This window comes from Lissotriton vulgaris, chromosome 6 (assembly GCF_964263255.1).
Source record: "Lissotriton vulgaris chromosome 6, aLisVul1.2, whole genome shotgun sequence".
Lineage (NCBI taxonomy): Eukaryota > Metazoa > Chordata > Amphibia > Caudata > Salamandridae > Lissotriton > Lissotriton vulgaris.
Window position 1 is genome coordinate 1,689,848,188 of NC_141694.1, and position 21,903 is coordinate 1,689,870,090.

At 43.4% G+C, this 21,903-nt stretch overlaps 1 protein-coding gene across 3 annotated transcripts in view; it reads right to left on the bottom strand.

The window, feature by feature from the left end:
- Nucleotides 1-21,597, bottom strand: part of LOC147709322 (spermatogenesis-associated protein 7 homolog) — a 1,261,012-nt gene extending 1,239,415 nt beyond the window's left edge. For all 3 annotated transcript variants that reach the window (XM_086925461.1, XM_086925463.1, XM_086925462.1), the window contains exon 1: nt 21,469-21,597. In XM_086925461.1, coding sequence (XP_086781587.1) covers nt 21,469-21,484 — 16 coding nt within the window. In that variant the 5' untranslated portion in view covers nt 21,485-21,597. The remainder of the gene's footprint in view (nt 1-21,468) is intronic.
- Between the last annotated feature and the right edge of the window lie 306 nt (nt 21,598-21,903).

Consider the following 21,903-nt stretch of genomic DNA (forward strand, 5'->3'; position numbering starts at 1 on the left):
AGCCAACATAACCCCATTTATGCTTGCAGTGTTCTGTTTGAGTCCGACGTACTGCATCCACATGTACGTGGCCTAAAGCATTGTTTCAATCAGGTGCTACTAAAGAAAACATGATGTAGATGTAAGGGCTATACAAAGAAATTGGAACTACAAATACCTTATGAAAAGATTTCAAAGCAAAGAGAGCAGGGAAAAATAACCCTTCAGAGAGTGCAATAGAGGATGATTAGAAAAGAGGTGTCGAATCATTCGACCTCTTTAAGAGGTGAATAACTGAAGATTCCCTGATGGAAATGGCCCAAATTCTGACCTCTTACCGTGAAAAAATGCAATTGATGGTAAATAATTTCGACATCACCACTATCCAATGCCAACCAGAAGGGTGAGTATCACTAATTTTCCCCCTTGCCAGATCGAAGCCCAAATGAAAAGTCTCAATGGGGTTATGTGCATCTATTTGTAAGATCAAGGGTGTTGCTTCAACAGACTGGCCAGGAAGGGTACATTTAATCATAAATAAAACTGCACTTGACAAAGAGATCGAGACACCCGCAACTTGTGATTCAGCTAGAGTAAAAAGGCCTATAATTCATATCATTACATCCCCGGGCCATACATCGATTTGTAACTTTTACCTTCAAGTACATATCACCTTCTTACGAAACCTTTTTGAATTGCTTTCATTTTAATAGTAACTGCATTCAGTGCTTAATTTATAAAAATAAATAATTGCCAAGGCCCTCTTCAGGATTCCACGGCAGCTTGCAGCACCCACTGCCACTGTCAGCGCTTCTAATGAGAGTACCTACACAACTACTAACCATCACACTGCTACAAGTGTGACAATTCAGACTGTTCAACGCCCCCAAAGCAATTGGAATGACTTTGCAGCAGGTATTAGTTGTTTTAAATGAATACTGAAATAATAATCAACTGTTCTGCTCCTTTTTAAATTACACAAACACTGCCACCATGTGGCAGCTTTCATAAGTACCCATGTGGACAAATAAGTGCCGGTGCCGAGCAACGGAAACCACCAGCTCAAATTAAGCACTGACTGCATTGCTTTTACCCATTTTAATAATTCACAATTTATTGAATATATAAAACTAATCAAGATAGATAGATAGCAAAATATTGCCAACGAAGATATTGATGATGTAAATATTCTGAAAATATAGAAGATGCAAATATTGACTTTACAAACTATGTATGTAAAGTCAAAAATATCAACAATAAAGATAGAGAAAACCAAAATATTGTCAAAAAATGGGAAAATATATTACATTCAAAGAAAACATACTTCCAATAAATATAACAGTACATAAGCAAGCACTAGCAAAGCTATTCATTCTGGCCTTTCACATAGCTACAGTACCTCAATTATTTGCTAGATGCCATCTTGAGTCAGAAGCAACAGCATGAAGTCTTTAACAAGTGTGAAGCCTATCAGAACTTTACTAGATGCCAATCTCAAGTCAGAAGTAACTACTTAACCAGTTTTTCATAAAGATGTAATAACTCTAGTTGTTACTAGCTGTCCCTCTTGAGTCAGGTGCAAAATCCTCAAAATTATTAATGGAGCTGCAGTTCCTCAAAATGTTACTAGAGTCACTCTCAAGTCAGATGCAACTGCTCAAAATGTCTATCACAAACTTGGGGGGGGGGGTTCAACCTAGCAATTTGCATATACACACTAACTACTCAAATGACTTTTACTCATTTTCTGTATGGTATAAATAAATATAACAAAGCGTTTTTATAGTGAGGAGTCAGCATTGCAATTTACTCTAAATGTGATGAATGGTATAGAAATAGTTGAGGACACCCTACTACACAGAGGACTAGTAGTTACTGGGTAGTAAAATCACCCAAAATATTACATTTTGGGTAACTAATTGTAGGTGTATTTATACATGTGCAAGGGAAAAATGCATTAACACAAAATGAAAGTATTCATTGGCACTAGTGGGCGTGTCTGTTGATCTAGAATTTGTGCTGTGGTGGCAGGGAATATCATTTGAGTGACATCTAAAGAGACCAATGGTGAAAGAGTGTTGCCGAGAGACCAAATACATGTACATATTTTGTACTTTTTTTGGGATAGCATGCATTGATTTATGCATGTGTACTTAATCTGATTAAATCGTTAATGTGGTCTCTGCTTATATTTATGCATTGTGGATGGTCACTAGACCCTTACATTTGGTCAGTGGCACTACCAAGGGAATTTGATCAGTGGTCAGTATAGTTATTATATCTCTTTCCTGGTAGTTCTGCACTTCCTGAATTTCCAGCACTGCCACTTTGCAAGTAATGTTTGTTGAGTCCTTTATAGCCACAAGGGCATAGGCCCATATATTTGGTCATAAGGTGCAGGCCTTTATTTGCCTTTTAATAGCATTTGCACTTTGTGGATTTCTCAGGCATTGTGCATTCCTGTATTGCTTTTCTATGAATAATTGTATTAACATTAGTTAGTCAGATTTTCACCTTCAGGCAGCAGTACCACAAAGGGAATTTGACCATCAGTTACTACACAATCCTTCTATTCTAGGGATCTCCAACCTTTTTTGTACTGAGAGCTACTTATGTTCAATGAAACACATTGAGAGCTACTAATATTATTAGTGCTGTATAATTAAAAATATATATATATAAAATAAATTATATATGTAATTTAACAAGCTGGGATGCACACATGTGAGCTACTCAGAGGTAGCGGGAGAGCTACAGTAGCTCACAGGCTACTGGATGCAGACCCCTGCTCTATGCAATATATAAAGTCCTTGCACTAGCACTTCGTAGAAGTCCACTGCTGCAAGGCCATAAGGGGGCCTAATTTTATATATTTTATTCAATGGCTACAAGGGTGTGGACCTTATGTATTTATCGAAATCCACGCTCTACATATATTCAGTACTACATCGGCTTAGAATGCTTTTCGAGGAACAATCTGTTTTAATAAGGCTCACTTTGTTAAAAATGAAAGGCAATTAACTGGTATGAAGCACTAGTAACGGCATCCAAAAATGTGCTCGTATTGTGAAGAACATTTTATTTTATGATATTTAAAATTACGGACATTTTAGGAATCACCCACTGTATCAATTAGCTTTACATTCTATAAATGATATTGTAGAAAGTTGCTTTTGTTATTTTTACAAACTTTTAAATTTGTTTTTTGTCACGTATTTTATGGTTTGTATTTCCAAGCCCAAAAACATCCTATCAAAAATAAATTATAAAGTATAAATATATAAAAATACAAAATAACCATAAATACAAACACTAGCCATTAAAAATGAAAATAACAAAAATTTAAATAAAAAATAAAACAATACTACAAAAATATTTTAAATAATAATTTAGATTAAACCAACTTAAAAACATTAATATATATATATATATATATATATATATATATATATATATATATATATATATGTCGCTAGTAGATAGTTATAGTTAGAATCATGTTTCCATAGAAAAGCGTTTTATAAATTGCCTATAACTTCGGCACTGTTTGACGAATCTTCACGAACTGGTTCTTTGCCACTGCTGAGCAGTGCTAAAGTACATGTTCTTCTCCCCACAACATGGCAAAAATGATGTACACACTATTGGCATATTAAATTTACTTACAAGTACCTTGTAAAGCGGTATACCATATAACCAGCCCCTGTAAACAAATTACTACTATTGGACCTGCAGCACTGATTGTACCTCCCACAAAGTAACCTTTCAAACCAGTCTCAGGCCTGCCATTGCAAGGCCTGTGTGTGTAGTTTACTGCCACTTTGACTTGGCATTTAAAACCATTGTCATGCTTGAAACTCAGTTTTTGTTACACAAATGTTACTCCTAAGGTAGGCCCTAGGAAGTCCATAGGGCAAGATGCTGTGTAAGTAAAAGGTAGGACATGTACTTTTAAGTTTTGCATGTCCTGGTAGTGAAAAATACTTAAATTCATTGTTCACCACTGTGAGGCATACTCTTCTCATAGGTTAACATTGGGAATTTCTTAATACACTTTTAAGCTAAAATTCCTGATTAGGAAGGACTATTTTAGAAATGCCACTTTTAGAAAGTGAGATGATTCCAAAAGGGGCAACATTGGTGCCCCTGCTGCTGCACTGCAACAATGAGGAGACTTTTCTCCAAATTAAACCATATTTCTTCCAGTGATCATTATTAATCTGTTGTAAACCAGTTAAGTAATCTAAGTAATCCCAGTTTATTAATTCACTCCGGAGACAGTCGGATTGTACTAGAATGTTCATTCCACATTTTCAAATATCACATGTCGCCGAATAAGCTTAAACACTGATACGTGCTTTTAACATTCCTTCGAGCCAGCACAGTAAAAGGCCAATGAAATTCGAACTCTTATAAATTCTTCCTCAGGGGTACTGTAATAAATCAAAAAATCTGTATGAACAATGAGACTGAAGTGCAAAATGTATACTGACCATAAATATAATAATATAAACAAAAACCTCACCAGAAAAAATGACCATGACCCACCCTCTACTGCACTCCCCTAATCAGCTCCCATGTATGATTAATCGAAATAATGTAAAGTTCTCTCCCTAACCCTTGCGCTCTACAGACATAAAATCAAAAATGTTTCCCACTAATTCATCCTGTTTACTTGCCCAGTCTTATTACATAAAGCAAAGACATGATATCGTCCAAATACTCTCCCCTTTCCCCATGCTGTTCTAACATTCTTCAGAATACAATGATGTTCCCTTTACCTCGCTGCCAAACCCGGTGGCTTCAAATTTGCGTTTCTTCTTACATGTGTAGCAAAAGTAAATCAACCAAACGCCCACCACAATCTTCTTTAAATCCCACACGCACATGTATGCAAAATAAAACCCTTAATTGGCTCCTAACCCCGTGACCTCTTTCGTTCATAATACTCGGTCAAGCAAAAAAACTAGCACTCCCATAACCCACTTCTGCGGTGATTAAAACCTATAAACTAAACTAAAAATAACTACATCCCTGAATTCGCAACATGACCAATAAATGGATAAAGGTTAGACACTAAATGTTTTCAAATACTTGCAGCATGAATAGACACGTGAAGGGAATAAAAACATGCACACCAAAAGTATGAAAGAATATGAAAAAATACATTTCCACTTAATAAATCTCCCACTAATAAATCTCTTCTTCAATCAAATCGTATATACAGTCCAAAGTGTATTATGTTGTCAGCAATCTGCTTGAGTTCAAAGGCTGTGATGCTGTCTCCGAGGTGGTAATCCTTTAAAGACCTAATTTTCCAATATTTAGATGAACATGTGGGGTGCAACTCATGTTTGAGACGGATTTGCGAAGCAAGAAAGTTATTTTAGTAAGTGCACACCTTCCCTTCTCTGATGAATTAAATTGTGGCTGTAATTGCAAAAAAAATCCGTGCATAACAGCGCCGTGACCATCCCTTTTCACAGCATATCTGTTAGATGCTTCCAAAAGGGGCAACATTGGTGCCCCCGCTGCTGCACTGCAACAATGAGGAGACTTTTCTCCAAAGTAAACCATATTTCTTCCAGTGATCAATATTAATTTGTTTTAAACCAGAAGAGTAATCCAAGTAATCCCAGTTTATTAATTCACTCTGGAGACAGCCTGATGGTACTAGAATGTTTATTCCGCATTTTCAAACATCATATGTCGCCGAATAAGCTTAAACATTGATACGTGCTTTTAACATTCCTTCAAGCCAGCACAGTAAAAGCCCAATGCATTAAAAATATATATATGTCGCCAGTAGGTAGTTATAGTTAGAATCATGTTTCCATAGAAAAGCGTTTTATGACTTGCCTATAACTTCGGCAATGTTTGACAAATCTTTATGAAACTGGTTCTTTGCCACTGCTGAGCAATGCTAAAGTACATGTTCGTCTCCCCACAACATGGTAAAAAATACTTACATTCATTTTTCACCACTGTGAAGCGTACTCTTCTCATAGGTTAATATTGGGAATTTCTTAATACACTTTTAAAGCTAAAATTCCTGATTAGGAAGGACTATTTAAGAAATGCCACTTTTAGAAATTGTGGACATTTATGTGCTCCTATAGCTCTGTGTGCCTGCAGCCTGTTCGCCAATACATATCTGGGGTGGGTGACAATTACACTTTGTGCATTCCCTCTAAACTGCCACAAACACAGGAAGGTTAGGTGTGGCTGAGCGCCCATCTACATTCTGATGCCTATTTCTGGGCAGAAAGGGAGGGAGGGGCTGACACACCTGAATTGTTAGTGCCCTGTCCCCACAAAAAGGGCTGCTTACTCCCTACTAATAGCCTGGAGCCAGGGCTGGGAAGTAAAGGTATATATGCACTTCAAAGATGCCCCCACTTCAAAGGCAGAACTGGTTATAGGTATTGAGTCTCTGACCCCCAACAAATGACACAGTTCTGGACCTACAACTGGCCCCTGTCAGAAGAACTGATGCGTTCCTGTGCCTGGTTCACTGCACGTGGACCCAGATACTAGCACCAGAGAAATTGACACATCTCCTGTCTGTGTGTAGCAGAACCAGTGCATCAACCCTGTTGTTGGAGTAGAACCCAGTGCATTGCTCTTGGAACCACCCCATCACATCCACAACCACTGCATCCGAACTAACGCATCATATTGTGCAGAATGTTGATGCATCTCCCTCCAGTGTGGATTAACCCAGTTCATTGTCTTAAGAACCACCACACTAGGTACCGCAGCTTCGCTCAAAAGACCCGAAGCATAGCTGCCACTGTGTAAAGAAAATTGACGCATCACCTCGACTGCAGGCCTGACAGATGCATCGCTCGTCTGGACCCTCTGTCTCACTGTTGCGACCAGGATCAAAGTAGTCTGTTCCACGAGCCTCCGTGGCTCTGGTCCTCGGACTATGCTCCATTGCGGTCGGCATAAGCTATTGACTTTGACCCAGTCCAGCGTGACTAGATAACCGCTATTGGCGCTTAATGGCTCTAAAAGCTAGAACAATTTTTAGTCTTTCAAAATTCAGAACTCAACTTCTATTTATTGGATTTTTGTTGTTTTTGTCTTGATTGATTTATAAAATTATGGTCTATTTTTCTAAATGAGGGTGGAGTCTTTTTGTGGTATTTCCATTGTGTTACTGTATGTGTGTGTGTGTGTTGCACACATACTTCACACATTGCCTCTTTAGATAAGCCTGGCTGCTGTGTGCCAAGCTACCAGAGGGTGAGGACAGGTTATCTTTTAGCGTGTATGTAGCTCAACGTGACTGAAGTGCTGGTCCCTACTTGGACAAGGTGCAAACCTCTGCCATCTAGAGACCCCATTTCTAACAGGAAAGTTTTTGCTCCTTTTCATTTCTACAGTCCCAAACTTAGGTGCACAGATCCAAACAGGAACATTGCCCATTTCATCAGCAATTACAAGATACAAGTTTGGCCCCTGTGACCTGTAAAAATTTGAGAAGAGCCAAAAACGACCTGGCAGAAAATGTTCTAAATCACTGGCTCATGTGAGGATGTAGGGGCCCAAAGGGCCCCTACCCATTTTTTTAAAAAAACACATCTTTCAAAACTGAAATTTTGCCATGGGATTTGTGGATTGTAGGCCACGTTACTCGAACATCTGAACGAAACTCTGTCAATCAACATCACACGCCCAAATTGGGATAGAATTTAGCTTCGTAAATCAGCATCTATGTCAGGCGGGTCAAATTGTTTGTTTCTGGCACAATTAAAAGAGCTCTAGGCTGGGAACACTAAGATCGTTCATGTGGAAAGAACTATGGTCAAGTCTTGAACTAAAACAAATCTCACTAAGAGTCACAAACCAAATCAAGAAATTCACTCCTGAGTCAAAAACAGGTGAGATTCTGTTCCTTTCCACTTGAAAACTAACTCATTGCACTGAAAAATACAGTCACTTTATTAAATTACTATGTTCATTGTATCCTATTTGATGGAGCCAACCTCAGTCATTCCATAATGCGACTGAGATTTGGTATTTTTGACGCCGGTGAGATACAACCAAAATGAAAGTTTGTCACTTAACAATGAGCTTCCACCTCTCTCAATACGGTAAAAAATTTCTGGCCCACATGATGTGCTGTTGCTAAGCACTAGCACAGCAGCATTGCAAATTTTAACTTCAGTCTTTGAAATTATATAATATTAGATCTTTTCGGTAAGCAATCAAAGAATGTTTTAATCCTACAGATTCTAAAATGGCTAGTGCAACTATCAAAATGTTTAGAGTGGTTTTAGCAAAATAAGAAGCAACATGGCCAATATGGGTGGCCTCCAGTTCAACTTTATGCGTTTCCTCCCTTTACCCTCCTTCAGTCCCTAATGATGAAAATTCAGCAGAGAAAGGCACAAGTGGTGGCAATAATCCCATTTTGACCAAGGAGGTCATAGTTCCCATTGATACATGGCATGGCCATTCATATTCCATGAATTCTTCCAAGATTACCATCTCTTTTTGTGTTCAGGCCTCACTTTCGAGTACCTCTAACGCTTGAGATTTTTGGGTTGAGCAGAGTGCTCTGAAAAGGCAAGGTTTGCCCGCTCACATTATTTTTGTGTGGTTCAGGATTCGCAAAGGCATTCTACCCTTTCTTTTTACACTGGTCTAATTCTAACTCCAACTCCATGTCTTTTCTTCATGATCTTTCTCCTATTACCTGTACTATATCATTCTTCACAAGAACGTATCTTCCCCTGTCTCTGTCCTTCTCCTTCTTCTCCAGAAGAACATCTGTTACACGCATTAGATGTTATGGGTGCGTGATAGGTGTATGTAGACAGATCAGCAGCTTTCATGACTGCTAAAAGTCTCTTTGTGACTTTTGGTCTTGCAGGAGGTGGGAAAGCAGCATCTACAATTGCTCTCAGTCGTTGTGTCGTAATTGGCCCGGCCGCATTAGCGATTAGCTGAACCTACACGTTGTCCTCCTTAACTTGGCTATATATGAAAACGCCATTTTGAATGTTGCGGCGGCCATCTTAGACCATGAGCGGCCTCGTGGCCGGCGTGCCCTTTAGTCCGTTGTCCGTTCCACTAACCACCCCATCTGCCCAGCAACAGGCTATTTTTAGTATTGGTCAAGCCGCACATGCGCAGTTCCCACTGACCCGTAAGCCTTCAGGAATGTGCACCAAACTGACCAGCGGAGTTGTGCCCCCTCCAATGAGCTGGCAGTATTCCAAAACATGACCATATATGTCCTTAAATGTGTCTTAACTTGTGCCGCCTATCTTTTATTGCCCCAAAATTGTATATAAACGGGGTTACACCGGTGTTCGGTGTGATACCTCTTGCATTACCGAAGGGTGCTGTTTGAGTGTACCACCACCCCATGTGGTCTTAATAAACTTGTTCTTTGCCTTTTACAGTTTCCGTGCCAACAGTTCTTGAGTGTAAGTGGGTTATCTCCGGAGCGTGTAGGCCTTGGGAACCCCGAAATACTTCAATTGGCGACCACGAAGGGACTCATCGGCGACTCGGATGTCCGAAGGAAAGGTCGTGACGAAGGCTTGGAAACTCGCCATGGGCGCGCGCTGCCACGAGTGACCCGAGTCTTGGCTGCCACGGTGTCTTTTCCTTCCCTTGCGATCTGACCTTCCAGGTGGCGCCGGTCTCCGACTGAGTCTTCTAAGTGTTTGCATCGCTGAGAAAGTGCCGTTTGGCTGATTTGGCTTACAAGACCTTGGCAGTTGGAATCTGGACATTTGGGAATTTGGGTAAGATTTGTGTTCGGTAAGGTAGTCTTCGGACGCTTACTGAAATTCTGTGCTTTGTGATCGGTAAGGTAGTCCTCGGACGCTTGCCGAAGTCCTACGATCTACGTCCTTTGATTTGAGTTAGCTAACATTGTGAATTTGTGATCTTTGAACTTATATGTGTAGTGCACTTCACATAGGCAGGCATGTAGAGATGTTTCTCTAACTTTGTTTTTTTCCTCTGAGCGGCACAACCGTGTGAAGAACTGTAAGTGCCATTTCGTCCGGTGTCACGCTTTCGTGATACTTTTCGAACATGCCTGTTTTCAGCACACTCCGAGGAATGTGTTGTCTTGGAGAAGGTACCTCAATTAGGTTAGCAGAAGCGCAGCCGGCTCCCCCAGAGGGAACACCAAATAGGGAAATGTACATAAAATTTGGCCTTCCCCCTATTATGTACAGTAAATTATAGCATAAGTATACCAAGGCCGATCCTGAATTGCAATGGCCTCTACACGGGTCGTTTGATTTAAGTAAAATACAATTTGTAGAGCAATGTCTGTTTCAACGTAGGTCTAGACAAAATATGTTTGATTGCGTGCGAATGTGGGAGAAAGCGGCGTGTGAACGAATGAAGCGTGAGGTTGCCTTGGCGGACAAAGAGCAGCGCAAGGCTGCTCGGGATAAGGCTTTACAGCTTGAGGAAAAGGAGGCTCAGGAGAAGAAAGACAGGGAGGAACGGGAACGTAAATTGCAAACGACTGGTCAATTTCCTATCCGCCGACCACTTTATCCTGTTCTTAATAATGAAATCGATGATTTTTCTTTGTTAGAACGGTCGCCGCCTCCGTATGTTTCACCGACGGCTCCGGCTGCGGATTCAGAGGACGACGGATGGGATAAGTCGGACAAGAAGGGTATATCTGCTCTCAGGTTCACTACGGAGAGGTCTGCTCATTTACGCAGTTGGGCTCATAAAGTGAATAAGCGTAGTGTTACTCAGGAGCAATTGTTAACAGAAAAGAAAGGGTGGTCGGATCTTGAATTGATGTATTTTTTGTCTAGTCTGGCGGATGAAGTTGTAGGCGCATATCGCGACCTTTCTGGTATGTTTGAACCCAAAGCGTTGTCAGTGTATCGTGAAAATTTGACTAAAGGTGATTTTGATCTTTCAGATGTTGATGACCTGTTTGCGCAATTGATCAAGCTGCGGGATGAGACAACCCGATTGAGGGAGGAACGGAAAAGGAGGCAAAAGGAGTCCGAATTGGAGAATAACGGGCAGGCCAAAGAGTGTTCTCTCCGTGGTTCAGATAAGAGTTCTGCGTTGCATGTTATGCCTATGCGTGAAGCCGCGCCTTTGTATGTTCCACCAAAAGGGGAAGGTACGGATGATGATAAATTGTCGAAGGATGCGAAAGGGTATTTTGTGTATAATTGGGTATACACGCCATGGAATAGAGCAGATGTCATGGCATTGAAAAATTCTTTACCTGATCTTCGGAAGAATCCGGCGGCATTTTATGAGGGGGTGGAGGGGGCTATATCGTCTTGTGTGATGACTCTTGTGGATATAGATTTGTTTTTTGGGATAATTTTACCACCTGATATGTGGAGGCAAATTCGTAAAAATAATGATGAAACGATATTGGGGGGAACATGGAAAGAAATAAATGCTGCAGATCTGGATAGAGAACCAGCATGTAAGCCTTGTCAGCTAATTCTAGACCTTCCGGCAGCTATCTTGAATAAATTAAAAACGCTTGTTCCCTCCAAAAAGATTGATTGGACCATGTTAACGTCGTGCAAGCAGAAACCCGATGAAACGGTCTCAGATTTCTTTACACGCTTCGAGGAGGCGTTTCATGATTACAGTGGTCAATCTTTAACTGACGATACGGGTCGGCATTTGTTTGTAGATAAGTATGTGGCTAATCTCCTACCAGAGATTGCAAAGCGATTGAAGTCGAGTGAAAGTTCCTGGGCCACGGCGACCCCTGCGTCCTTGTTAACTATGGCTCAGTATTATGAGCGGCAGGAAGTGGAGGCTAAAGAAAGTGTAGAGAAAAAGGCGAAGGAATTGAAAACAAAGGTGATGTTGGCGCAGGTTCGGGGAACACGGGGTAGAGGGGATGAGAGAAGTAGACGAGGTGGAGGAAACGCATCGTATGGTCGTACGGACATTGCGGAGGATCAGTGTGCTTATTGTAAGGAGTTTGGGCATTGGGCCGAAGATTGTCCGGTACTTCGTGAACAGCGTAGTCAGCGTGGTCGAGGAAGTGGAAGGTCAAGAGGAGGTTATACTGGAACGAGAGGTGGCGGAGGTGATCGTAGACAGGTTGAGGAGAGGGGCCGTGGCCAGGACGAACGAAATACGTTTGATAGACGGAATCAATATCAGATTTCGGAGGGAGAGAATGTGGAACACCAGGATTATGTGCATGCATAGGATTGCGTAGGATGGGGTAAGGAATCAGTTGAAGTGCCGGTAGATCAGCAAGGTCCATATGTAACAGCGGGCATTTTGGGTTCTACTGATCAATTTCTAGTCGACACAGGAGCTACTCGTAGCGCTTTGTCGAAAAACTTGGTTCCGAGGGCTCCCCTGTCTGGCGAAATGATTACGTGTGTAGGGTTTGATGGCACACCCTCCCCCAGCCCATTGTCCAAGCCCCTTGCACTATGCATAGACAAATACTTTAGTTTTGGCCAATTTCTGTTATCACCCCATACCCCAGACAATATCCTGGGCATTGATTTGCTTAAATATTTTCGAGCGACAATACGTTGCGCTCCAGAGGGAGTGCGGGTTATTCTGAACGACAATTACCCTGACCCTGACAGATTTTATGCCATTTTAGACATCCCTGCTTTGGCCTCTCTGCCGCACACGTTGTGGGCGACCTCAGATACGGATGTGGGAGAGATGCGTATACCACCAATACACATTACTGTTAAGGAGGGGGCCCCTCTACCACGAGTGCCACAGTATAAGATCTCGAGAGAAGGTGAAAATGCATTGACACATATTGTTCAGGATTTGATTTCTGCAGGGGTTGTGGAGGAGGTCCCTTATAATGTTTGTAACAGCCCTATTCTCCCGATTCTTAAGAGAGACACCGACGGCAAGATCTATCGATTTATTATTGATTTGCGTGAGATCAACAAAATTGTCATCCCCCAATACCCGGTGGTGTCTGATATTACGACTCTGCTTACTTTGGTTCCACCGACAGCCACCACCTTTAGCGTTCTTGACTTAAAGAATGCGTTCTTTTCCATCCCTGTTCATCCTGATAGCAGATATTTGTTCGGCTTTACACTCAATAATAAATCGTATAGATTTTGTCGTGTTCCCCAAGGATATACTGAAAGCCCTAGCATCTACAGCCAGGCTTTGAAAAGGCAGCTAGATTCCTTTAAATTGCAGTCTGGCATTGCGCTTAAGCATGAGCGAATTTTGCGGATCTCGCGTTCGCGAATTTTGCGGATTTGCGGATTCGCAATCCGCAAAATCCGCGAATTCCCGCGAATTTGCGGATTTTTTTTTTTTGTGTGTTCGCCCGTGTTTCTGCCAGTTCGCGAGGGTTTTTACAATTTCGCAATTTGCGAACTTACCTGTCGGGTCGCAAGTTTTGCGAACTTGTTGTTTCTACGTGTCCAGCCTGTTTGGGACACTCTTCTTCATCACTGCCACTCTCTGTCACCACTGCCACTCTCTGACTACTCATGCCACCCTCTGGCCCACCCATGCCACCCTCTGTTTCATCACCACACCCTCTGGTTGTCCAGTGTACATTATTTTCGGCAAAGCAAAGCACACCTTCCCTGCCTCAAGTGACCTGAATTAATTTGGGGCTGATTAATGTGTCACAGAATATTTTTTTAGCTGGCACCTGCTTCCTTAGTGCGCCCTGATTAGTGATCTTTTGCACTTGCTAAGTGCTTTCATTGTTGCAAAATTAGTTACAACACCTGCCCTGCCCCAACTGACAATAATGAATTAGGGGCTGATTAATGGATTTTAACTTCCAGCCTGGCTCCTGCTTGTCTCCCTTAGCTGTAATTCAGGACCTTTGTGGCATATGTGTAACTATTCTGAGGTTCAGAGCAGGGTCACATAATAGTTTCAACTGGCAACTGAACTCTGGAGGGGCCCCTCAGGAAGCACTACAGGAAATGGCTACTAATGATGAGCCTGAACTTTTGAACCTGGTAAGTAGTTACTTTCAGTTTTGCTAAGATCGTATTTCTGCAATTTTGCACTTATTCGCGGGGCGCGAACTCACGCGAACAGTGCGAGCAGTGCGAGCAAAATCCGCTGCTCGCGGATTTGCGGATTTTGCGGGAGATTCGCAAATCTCGCGGATTGCGGATTTCCCGAAAATCCGCAAAATCCGCGAGCGGAACGGATTTTCCGCCCATGCCTAGTTGCGCTCATCCAGTACGTGGATGACCTTCTGCTTGCCGCTGACTCCTATGCGCAATGTGAACAGAGTACGCTTGCGTTACTTTCCTTTTTGGCACAACACAATCACAAGGTTTCCAAGAAGAAGCTTCAATACTGTAGACCCCAGGTGACCTACCTCGGTCATCTGTTGTCTAAGGAGGGGCGTGCATTAACATCTGATCGAATTCAAGCAATCTTAGACACACCAGTCCCCCGCACGCAGAGAGATGTACGTGCCTTTATAGGGTTGACGTCCTTTTGTAGGCAATGGATCATGGGTTTTTCGCATATCATAAAACCCTTGCTAGCATTACTGTCCAAAGCTACACCGATGCCCCTTGAGTGGACAGAGGAATGTCAGAAAGCTTTTGAGCAGTTGAGGCAGGCCCTTTGTTCCGCACCTGTGTTAGGTACACCAGACTACACGAAACTTTTTACATTATACGTACACGAGAATGATGGGTGTGCGTTGTCAGTTTTAGTGCAATTACACGGGGATAAGCAGAGACCATGTGCATACTTCTCTGCCATTTTGGATCCTGTGGCACGAGGGTTGCCTGGGTGTTTTCGAGCGGTAGCAGCAACAGCAGTGGCCATACGACAGAGTGAGGGAATAGTGTTATCACACAAACTGTTGGTGTTAGTTCCTCACGCAGTAGATGCCCTGTTAAACCAAACAAAGACCCAATACCTCACGAGTGCACGGCTAACAGGATATGAGCTGACACTCTTGGCGCCACATATTACATTGAAAAGATGCGCTACCCTGAACCCTGCCACTTTATTGCCCTATCCGGTAGAGGAGGGTCAGGAAGAAAAACATCATGACTGTGTTTTCCTGACCGAGGAACAGACAAAGGGTCGTGTCGACTTACAGGATGTGCCACTTCCAGAAGTGGATGGGGAACTGTGGGTTGATGGATCGTGTATAAGGCTGCCAGATGGTACGACTTCCGCAGTATATGCGATCATGACGCTTAAGACAGTGGTAGAAACAGCTAGGATACCACAAAAGTCGGCTCAGGCAGCAGAGCTGATAGCCTTAACAAGAGCCTTCGAATTGAGTGCTGGATTATGTGTGAACATATACACGGACAGCCGGTATGCCTTTGGAGTGGCCCATGACTTTGGGCTGCTTTGGAGGGAACGTGGGTTTCTGACATCGCACGGAGAGCACATTATGCACGGAGAGCTAGTGCGTGATCTCCTAAATGCGTTGCTTGGCCCTAAGAAAGTAGCGATAGTGAAGTGCAGTGCCCATAAAAAGATCACGGACAAAGTGGGCCAAGGAAATGCCTTTGCAGACAGTATAGCAAGACAGACGGCCATGTCCCGAACTAGCTCCCCCATGTACGTGGTACAATCACAGGCTGAGCGATGGAGTGATGCTAGAGCAGAAATACGGGATATTCAAAAGTCAGCCACTGAATCTGAACTCGCGGCTTGGGCAGCAGATGGGGTACTAGATGACGAGGGTTGTTGGAGAAGCAAAGACATGGAGAAGTGGAAATTGCCTGCGGCTTACTTACAGGCGATGGTCCAGATGACACATGGACTGGCCCATGTCGGAGCTCTTGCAATCACTCGGCTTTTAACACGAGTTTGGGAACACCCCGAGATTGCTAATACTGCAAAGAGAGTAGTGCAGACCTGCCTGGTATGTTTGCAACACAATCCTGGAAAGGGGACCCATACTCCGAAAGGAGGGTTCGCTCCACCTTCTGCACCATTTGAGGTGCTTCAAATGGATTACATCCAACTCGAGCGTTGCAATAACCTGAAGTACGTCCTAGTGGTGGTATGTGCTTTTAGCAAATGGGTTGAGGCCTACCCCACGAAAGACAACACGGCTTTGACAACAGCTAAGGTGTTGCTTAAGGAATTCTTTCCTCGCTTTGGAGTTGGTAAGTTTTTGTGGAGCGATAATGGGCCTCATTTTGTTGGAAAGATCGTGGAATATGTACTGAAGGGGTTAGGGATTCAGCAGAAGTTCCATGCTGTATTCCACCCTCAGTCAGCAGGTTTGGTCGAGCGGTACAATGCTACGTTGAAGCTTAAGCTGGCCAAAATTGTGGCATCTACATCGTTGAAGTGGCCAGACGCATTGCCGCTAGCACTTCTCTCTCTTAGATCAGTACCCCACTCACGAACCGGCCTTACGCCTTATGAGGTGGTGTTTGGCCGCCCTATGAATATCTGGGGGGTGCCCAAGCCGCGATTAATACATGATGTGCCTTGTGTTATGATGAATGATTATTTGGCACGATTAACAAATGATTTGCTCTCTATTCATCAACAGGTTCGAGAAGCGCTCCCTGACAACTCTACTGGAGAGGGCCATGATCTTCGTCCTGGGGACCATGTCATGATACGTTCGTTTGAGAGAGCAAGCAGTTTGGAGCCCAGGTGGAAGGGCCCTGAGCAGGTCCTCCTTGCGACCCGCACCGCGGTACGAGTGACAAACAGGAAGCGGTGGGTGCATTCGACACATTGTCGTCGTGTTTCCCCTGATCTGGTGACTCCTGCTGTGTTGACTGATTATAAGGAGATCTTGGAGAAAGAAAAGAGCCCAGCTGTGACGTCGGCCGAAGTTGAGGGAGCCTTCCCGGACCAATCTGCTGCCGGAAGAGAGCGCTACAACCTGCGTCCACGATAAGATTTTTTTTTTTTTTTTTGTGCCCTTTTAATGACTGGTTGGTTACCGCTCCAGGTTTGTGAAACGAAAACCGGGAATTCCAAGGGGGGGGATCAGTTCTGCCAGAGTAGCGACACCCGTCTTGGCCCGGAGTAGAAAACAACGGCTACCTCGGAGTTCAGCACCGCATTTTTTCCTTTTTTAGGTATACACGTACGTGTATCTGAGACTTTGTGAACAATTTGTGAACAATTTGTGCCATTTGAGACTTTGCACGAACATTCTTGAACTATGGCATCAACGGCATCCCCTGATAAGAAAATATTGGGTGCCTTTCTCTTTGTTTTGACTATTGTGGTGATAGCTGTTATAGCCTGGGTAGTCGAACTTGTGGTGCCCGTGCGTGAACATTTGCTGCCGACTACCCCGGCACCGTCTGAACATTTTCATTTTACACTGCCTTTTCATGAAGAGCGCCACCGCCAAACGTACTTAAATAACAGCTTCATTCAGATTCTTCACCACACACATCACATGACCAATACCTCAAATTGCTGGGTGTGTGGGATGTTGCCTGGGCATCAGAAGAGAGGGGGCACCCCACTTATTCCACTCCCGTTTTCGCATAATGGGTCATGCAACGCATGGTACACCCTCCTCTTTACTTTGAGATGGCCAACAAAAGGGGGGGTGCTTTTCCGCTTGAATAAAGTATGTTCCCATGACAAGGATGGGTTTCCCCGGGCTGAGGGCACTCGTTTTGAATGGGAGGAGTATAGGCCTGATAATGTGTCTGCCCCACGTGTATACAGCAATCAGCGGAACGTTAATGTATCTAGTGCCCATGTTATAAATGTCATTGCTACAAAAGCCGATTTATGTATCAGGAATAAGGGCTCGATTGCAGTGGGGAAAAGCGAATGTAATACTACTCTCACATTTGATAGCCCGAATGGCATTTCGTTTGTTGCATCACGAAATACATATTTTATCTGTGGAACGAAGGGCTACCATCAGCTTCCATTGGGGTGGTTGGGCACGTGCTATGTATCGTTTGTGTTACCTCCTGTATTCATTGCCCCTCCGATGCATCACAATGATTATACCCTGTACCATGACTTCGTTTTGAATAGGGTTAAACGAACTGTTGCCCTGGAAGACATTGACCAAACAGACACTGCATTGCAACAGTATGTGGACTTTAATCTGGGACTATTCTCCTTTGTGGGGGCTGCACTGAACAGCCGGAAAATCAGATGACTGACGCGTGTTGTCGAGGCTGTTGCGAATGACACTGCTATTGCCCTGGGGAATATTACCGAGGAACTACAGATTTCCAGGATTGTCACACTCCAAAATCGAATGGTATTGGACGTTGTTTTAGCTGATCGTGGGGGGGCATGTAGAATTATCGGAAGCAGCTGTTGCGTGTATATTCCGGACAATTCTCCATCTGTGTATGATGCCATCTCCAAGCTTCATAAGATTGCAGCTGAGATACACCCGGACAATGGAACTTGGACACTTTCGGGATGGTTCTGGTCCATGCTTGCAACTTGGGGCTGGAAACTGTTGACGATTCTCTGTATACTTGTGGGGGCCCTGTTCTTCATATGCTTATGTATTCAGTGTGGCCCAGCTTTATGCTCAATGTGTTTATCAGCTTGCATACCATCAAGACGAGCTCTTGCCCATGACAAAATGATGCTTCACAAAGAGGTAACACAAATAATGTTAATAGACATCGAGGACGAACATCCTGATTATGTTCATTATGAGGTAGATTCAGCTAAACGCTAAAAGGGTCGTCTGTCGTAATTGGCCCGGCCGCATTAGCGATTAGCTGAACCTACACGTTGTCCTCCTTAACTTGGCTATATATGAAAACGCCATTTTGAATGTTGCGGCGGCCATCCTAGACCATGAGCGGCCTCGTGGCCGGCGTGCCCTTTAGTCCGTTGTCCGTTCCACTAACCACCCCATCTGCCCAGCAACAGGCTATTTTTAGTATTGGTCAAGCCGCACATGCGCAGTTCCCACTGACCCGTAAGCCTTCAGGAATGTGCACCAAACTGACCAGCGGAGTTGTGCCCCCTCCAATGAGCTGGCAGTATTCCAAAACATGACCATATATGTCCTTAAATGTGTCTTAACTTGTGCCGCCTATCTTTTATTGCCCCAAAATTGTATATAAACGGGGTCACACCGGTGTTCGGTGTGATACCTCTTGCATTACCGAAGGGTGCTGTTTGAGTGTACCACCACCCCATGGGGTCTTAATAAACTTGTTCTTTGCCTTTTACAGTTTCCGTGCCAACAGTTCTTGAGTGTAAGTGGGTTATCTCCGGAGCGTGTAGGCCTTGGGAACCCCGAAATACTTCAGTTGGATTAAGGCATATCAGTTCTCTGGTTTGCCTTGTCCAGAGTATATCCAGGCAAGCCAGTAGCAGACTGTCATCGGCTACTTGGGATGCTTTAATTGGAGTTTCGATGGATGAGATTTAGAGGGATGGCACTTTGGCATCAGAAACCACATTTATTAGACATTATAGATTATACTGTCCTCAATCATGTCACAAAAATTTTGAAAGAGGGGATAAGCAGGCATTGGCGGGGTCGGCCCCAGTGTGAGCTGCTGTTTTGCTCGCTATGGCATAAAATCACAACGGTGTGCATATATCTTGTTGGTGTGCTCTTTCAGATTTTGGATTTACAAGGCAGTGATGCTTTGGTCTGCCTCATTCTGTTATGACTCGGTCGAGGGCAAGAGATGTAAATGTAAATGTAGGTGTACTTATATAGCGCAACCTGTCACCCAAAGGGCACCCTGGCGCTTGCTTAGGGAACCCGTCCTGGCATTCCCCTGTGAGAGACCTCGGCAGGGTCCACAAGGTGAAAGCCAGGCATCCCGCCGCGAGGGGCCGTTGTGGAGATTAAGCAAGCTATTGCCCAGAGTTGCAGAGTGAGACCCCGTGAGTCGAGTAGGCACCGGAGCGAGAATTATCGAGGCCGTGGAATTTTGAGCCCGAGACCCGCTGAGGCGGGGAATCGAACCCTGGTCCACGGTCGATCCAAGCATCCGGGTCTGCCGCCTCTAACCACTGAGCCACCCTTCTCCACTGTAAAGGTAATGCCCTGATTACTTACCTGTAGTCCTCAATATCTCATTTTGTTATGATTGGGTTGAGGACCAGTAAGATTAAGAGTAATACACTTATTTTGAGAGTGAGTTTTCAATATCAAAAAATAGAAGTAACCTCCCTCCTCCTCTCAAAACTTGACTACTGTAATGGTCTATATGTCATATGCAGCAGTAACATCTGAATACATTGAAACTCTTTCAAAATACTGCAGCCAGACTTCTAACATGCATACCTAAGTTTAAGTATGTACAAACAAAATGTGAAAGCTCCTCTGGCTTCTGAATAGGCAGCGTATTAGTTTTAAAGCTCTTTGATCTGCCTTCAAGGCGCTACAGGACTGTGGCCTATGTCTTCTCAGACAAAGCTTCAGATGGTACACTCCTGATAGAGCCCTTCACTCATTGGGAATGAAGGCGGTAGAAGTCCCTAAATTTAAGAAAGCTACCTGGGGCCGCAGAAGCTTTGTCATCTGAACAGCCAAGGCCTGGATTCAACTTCCTTTTCACATTCGATCCTCTCCGGATTTTATCTCCTTTAGGAAAGCACTGAAAACATGGCTTTTTAACATCTAGGCCAATCTTAGCCATATCCTGTATTCTGTCCAATAGATGTATGAAGCTAGTGCCAGGACACGCTTGGGTAACCGTTGAGCTTTATAAGTTAATTTAACATAACAACCCAGAATTCAACGTCACAAAGGCACAACAACCTTTGCAGGTTTGGACTTTTCTTTACATATAATTGTTTCCAATGCGTTCAAAGGATCCAGTGTAAGAGTAGAGAGCTCCCCAATCCAGAGATTTGGTAAATGAAAGTTTAGAACCAAAATCAAGGTGTTCTTTTGAGGTGATTCATTATATTTGTTCATCAAATGTTTTGTGCTTCCCGAGATGAACAAAACCAAGAACCCTCTGCACCCAGCTCATGAATGCCACCCTTAGCCGTTCCTGGATATTGCGTCAATAGGGCACTGCCCGCTGGAACTGCAAGTACCAGAATGCAACGTGACTTTGGCTCAAAAGCCAACACCAACTGAGGGTGCGATGTAGCACTTTGCACGAGACGAATATGCCCTTTACTCATAAACCGATAACATAAAACATCACACATCAACAGAATTAATTCTAAAACTTCGTCTAAAAAATACGCAGGCTTTTGAAGAATCTAGAAAAAACAGACTGCTGCGGTCAAATTAGATAGCCAGGTTTGCAAACCGGAAATAGTTACGTTAAAATCACAACAGTCCAGTAGGTAGGCAGGATAGATTAAAAAAAATATAATAAACCTCACTCAAAGGATTTGCATGAACAATCAGAAGAATAAACCCCTGATGTTTAGAAGAGAAATCTCCGGCCACAATACATATATGCATGCTACACAAATGCAAACTTGTATCATCTTATTGGGAAACCAGCTTTATTAGCCTCTCATTTTAAAAACGCACAAAACAGCCTCTCATATTAAAAACGCACAAAACAGCCTCTGCTCAGTCACATGCATCATTGTTGTACTTACCCTTTGAAGTAAACATGTTTTTACGAATTTATTCCCCGTGTTACTGCGCGCAATACACTCGTGACAGGTAGAACGAGGTAGCAGGGTGCGAAGATCACAATCGGTTAAATCAGCCGCGTTAGGCAAAGTTACATTCCATAGAGTTCAAATTGAAAAGTTAAAGTTTGTGTTATTATTGTCATAACAACAGTAACTCGATCCTCTCCACTCTGCAGGGAGGTTGAATTTAATAAAACAGGCCTGTGAACCGCAGTCTTGCTGAAACTCCGCCCCTCCTCGTGTTATTTACATACCGCATGCTTTACTACCCAGACTGCACCCTTCACAGAACAGCTAGTACGGCTTGGTTTCAGCTGTGCCCATCTGCTGCGAATTGCGGACGTTATTTCTGCCCCCTTTGAGAAACACTGACAGGCCTTGGCAGAGCCAATAGAT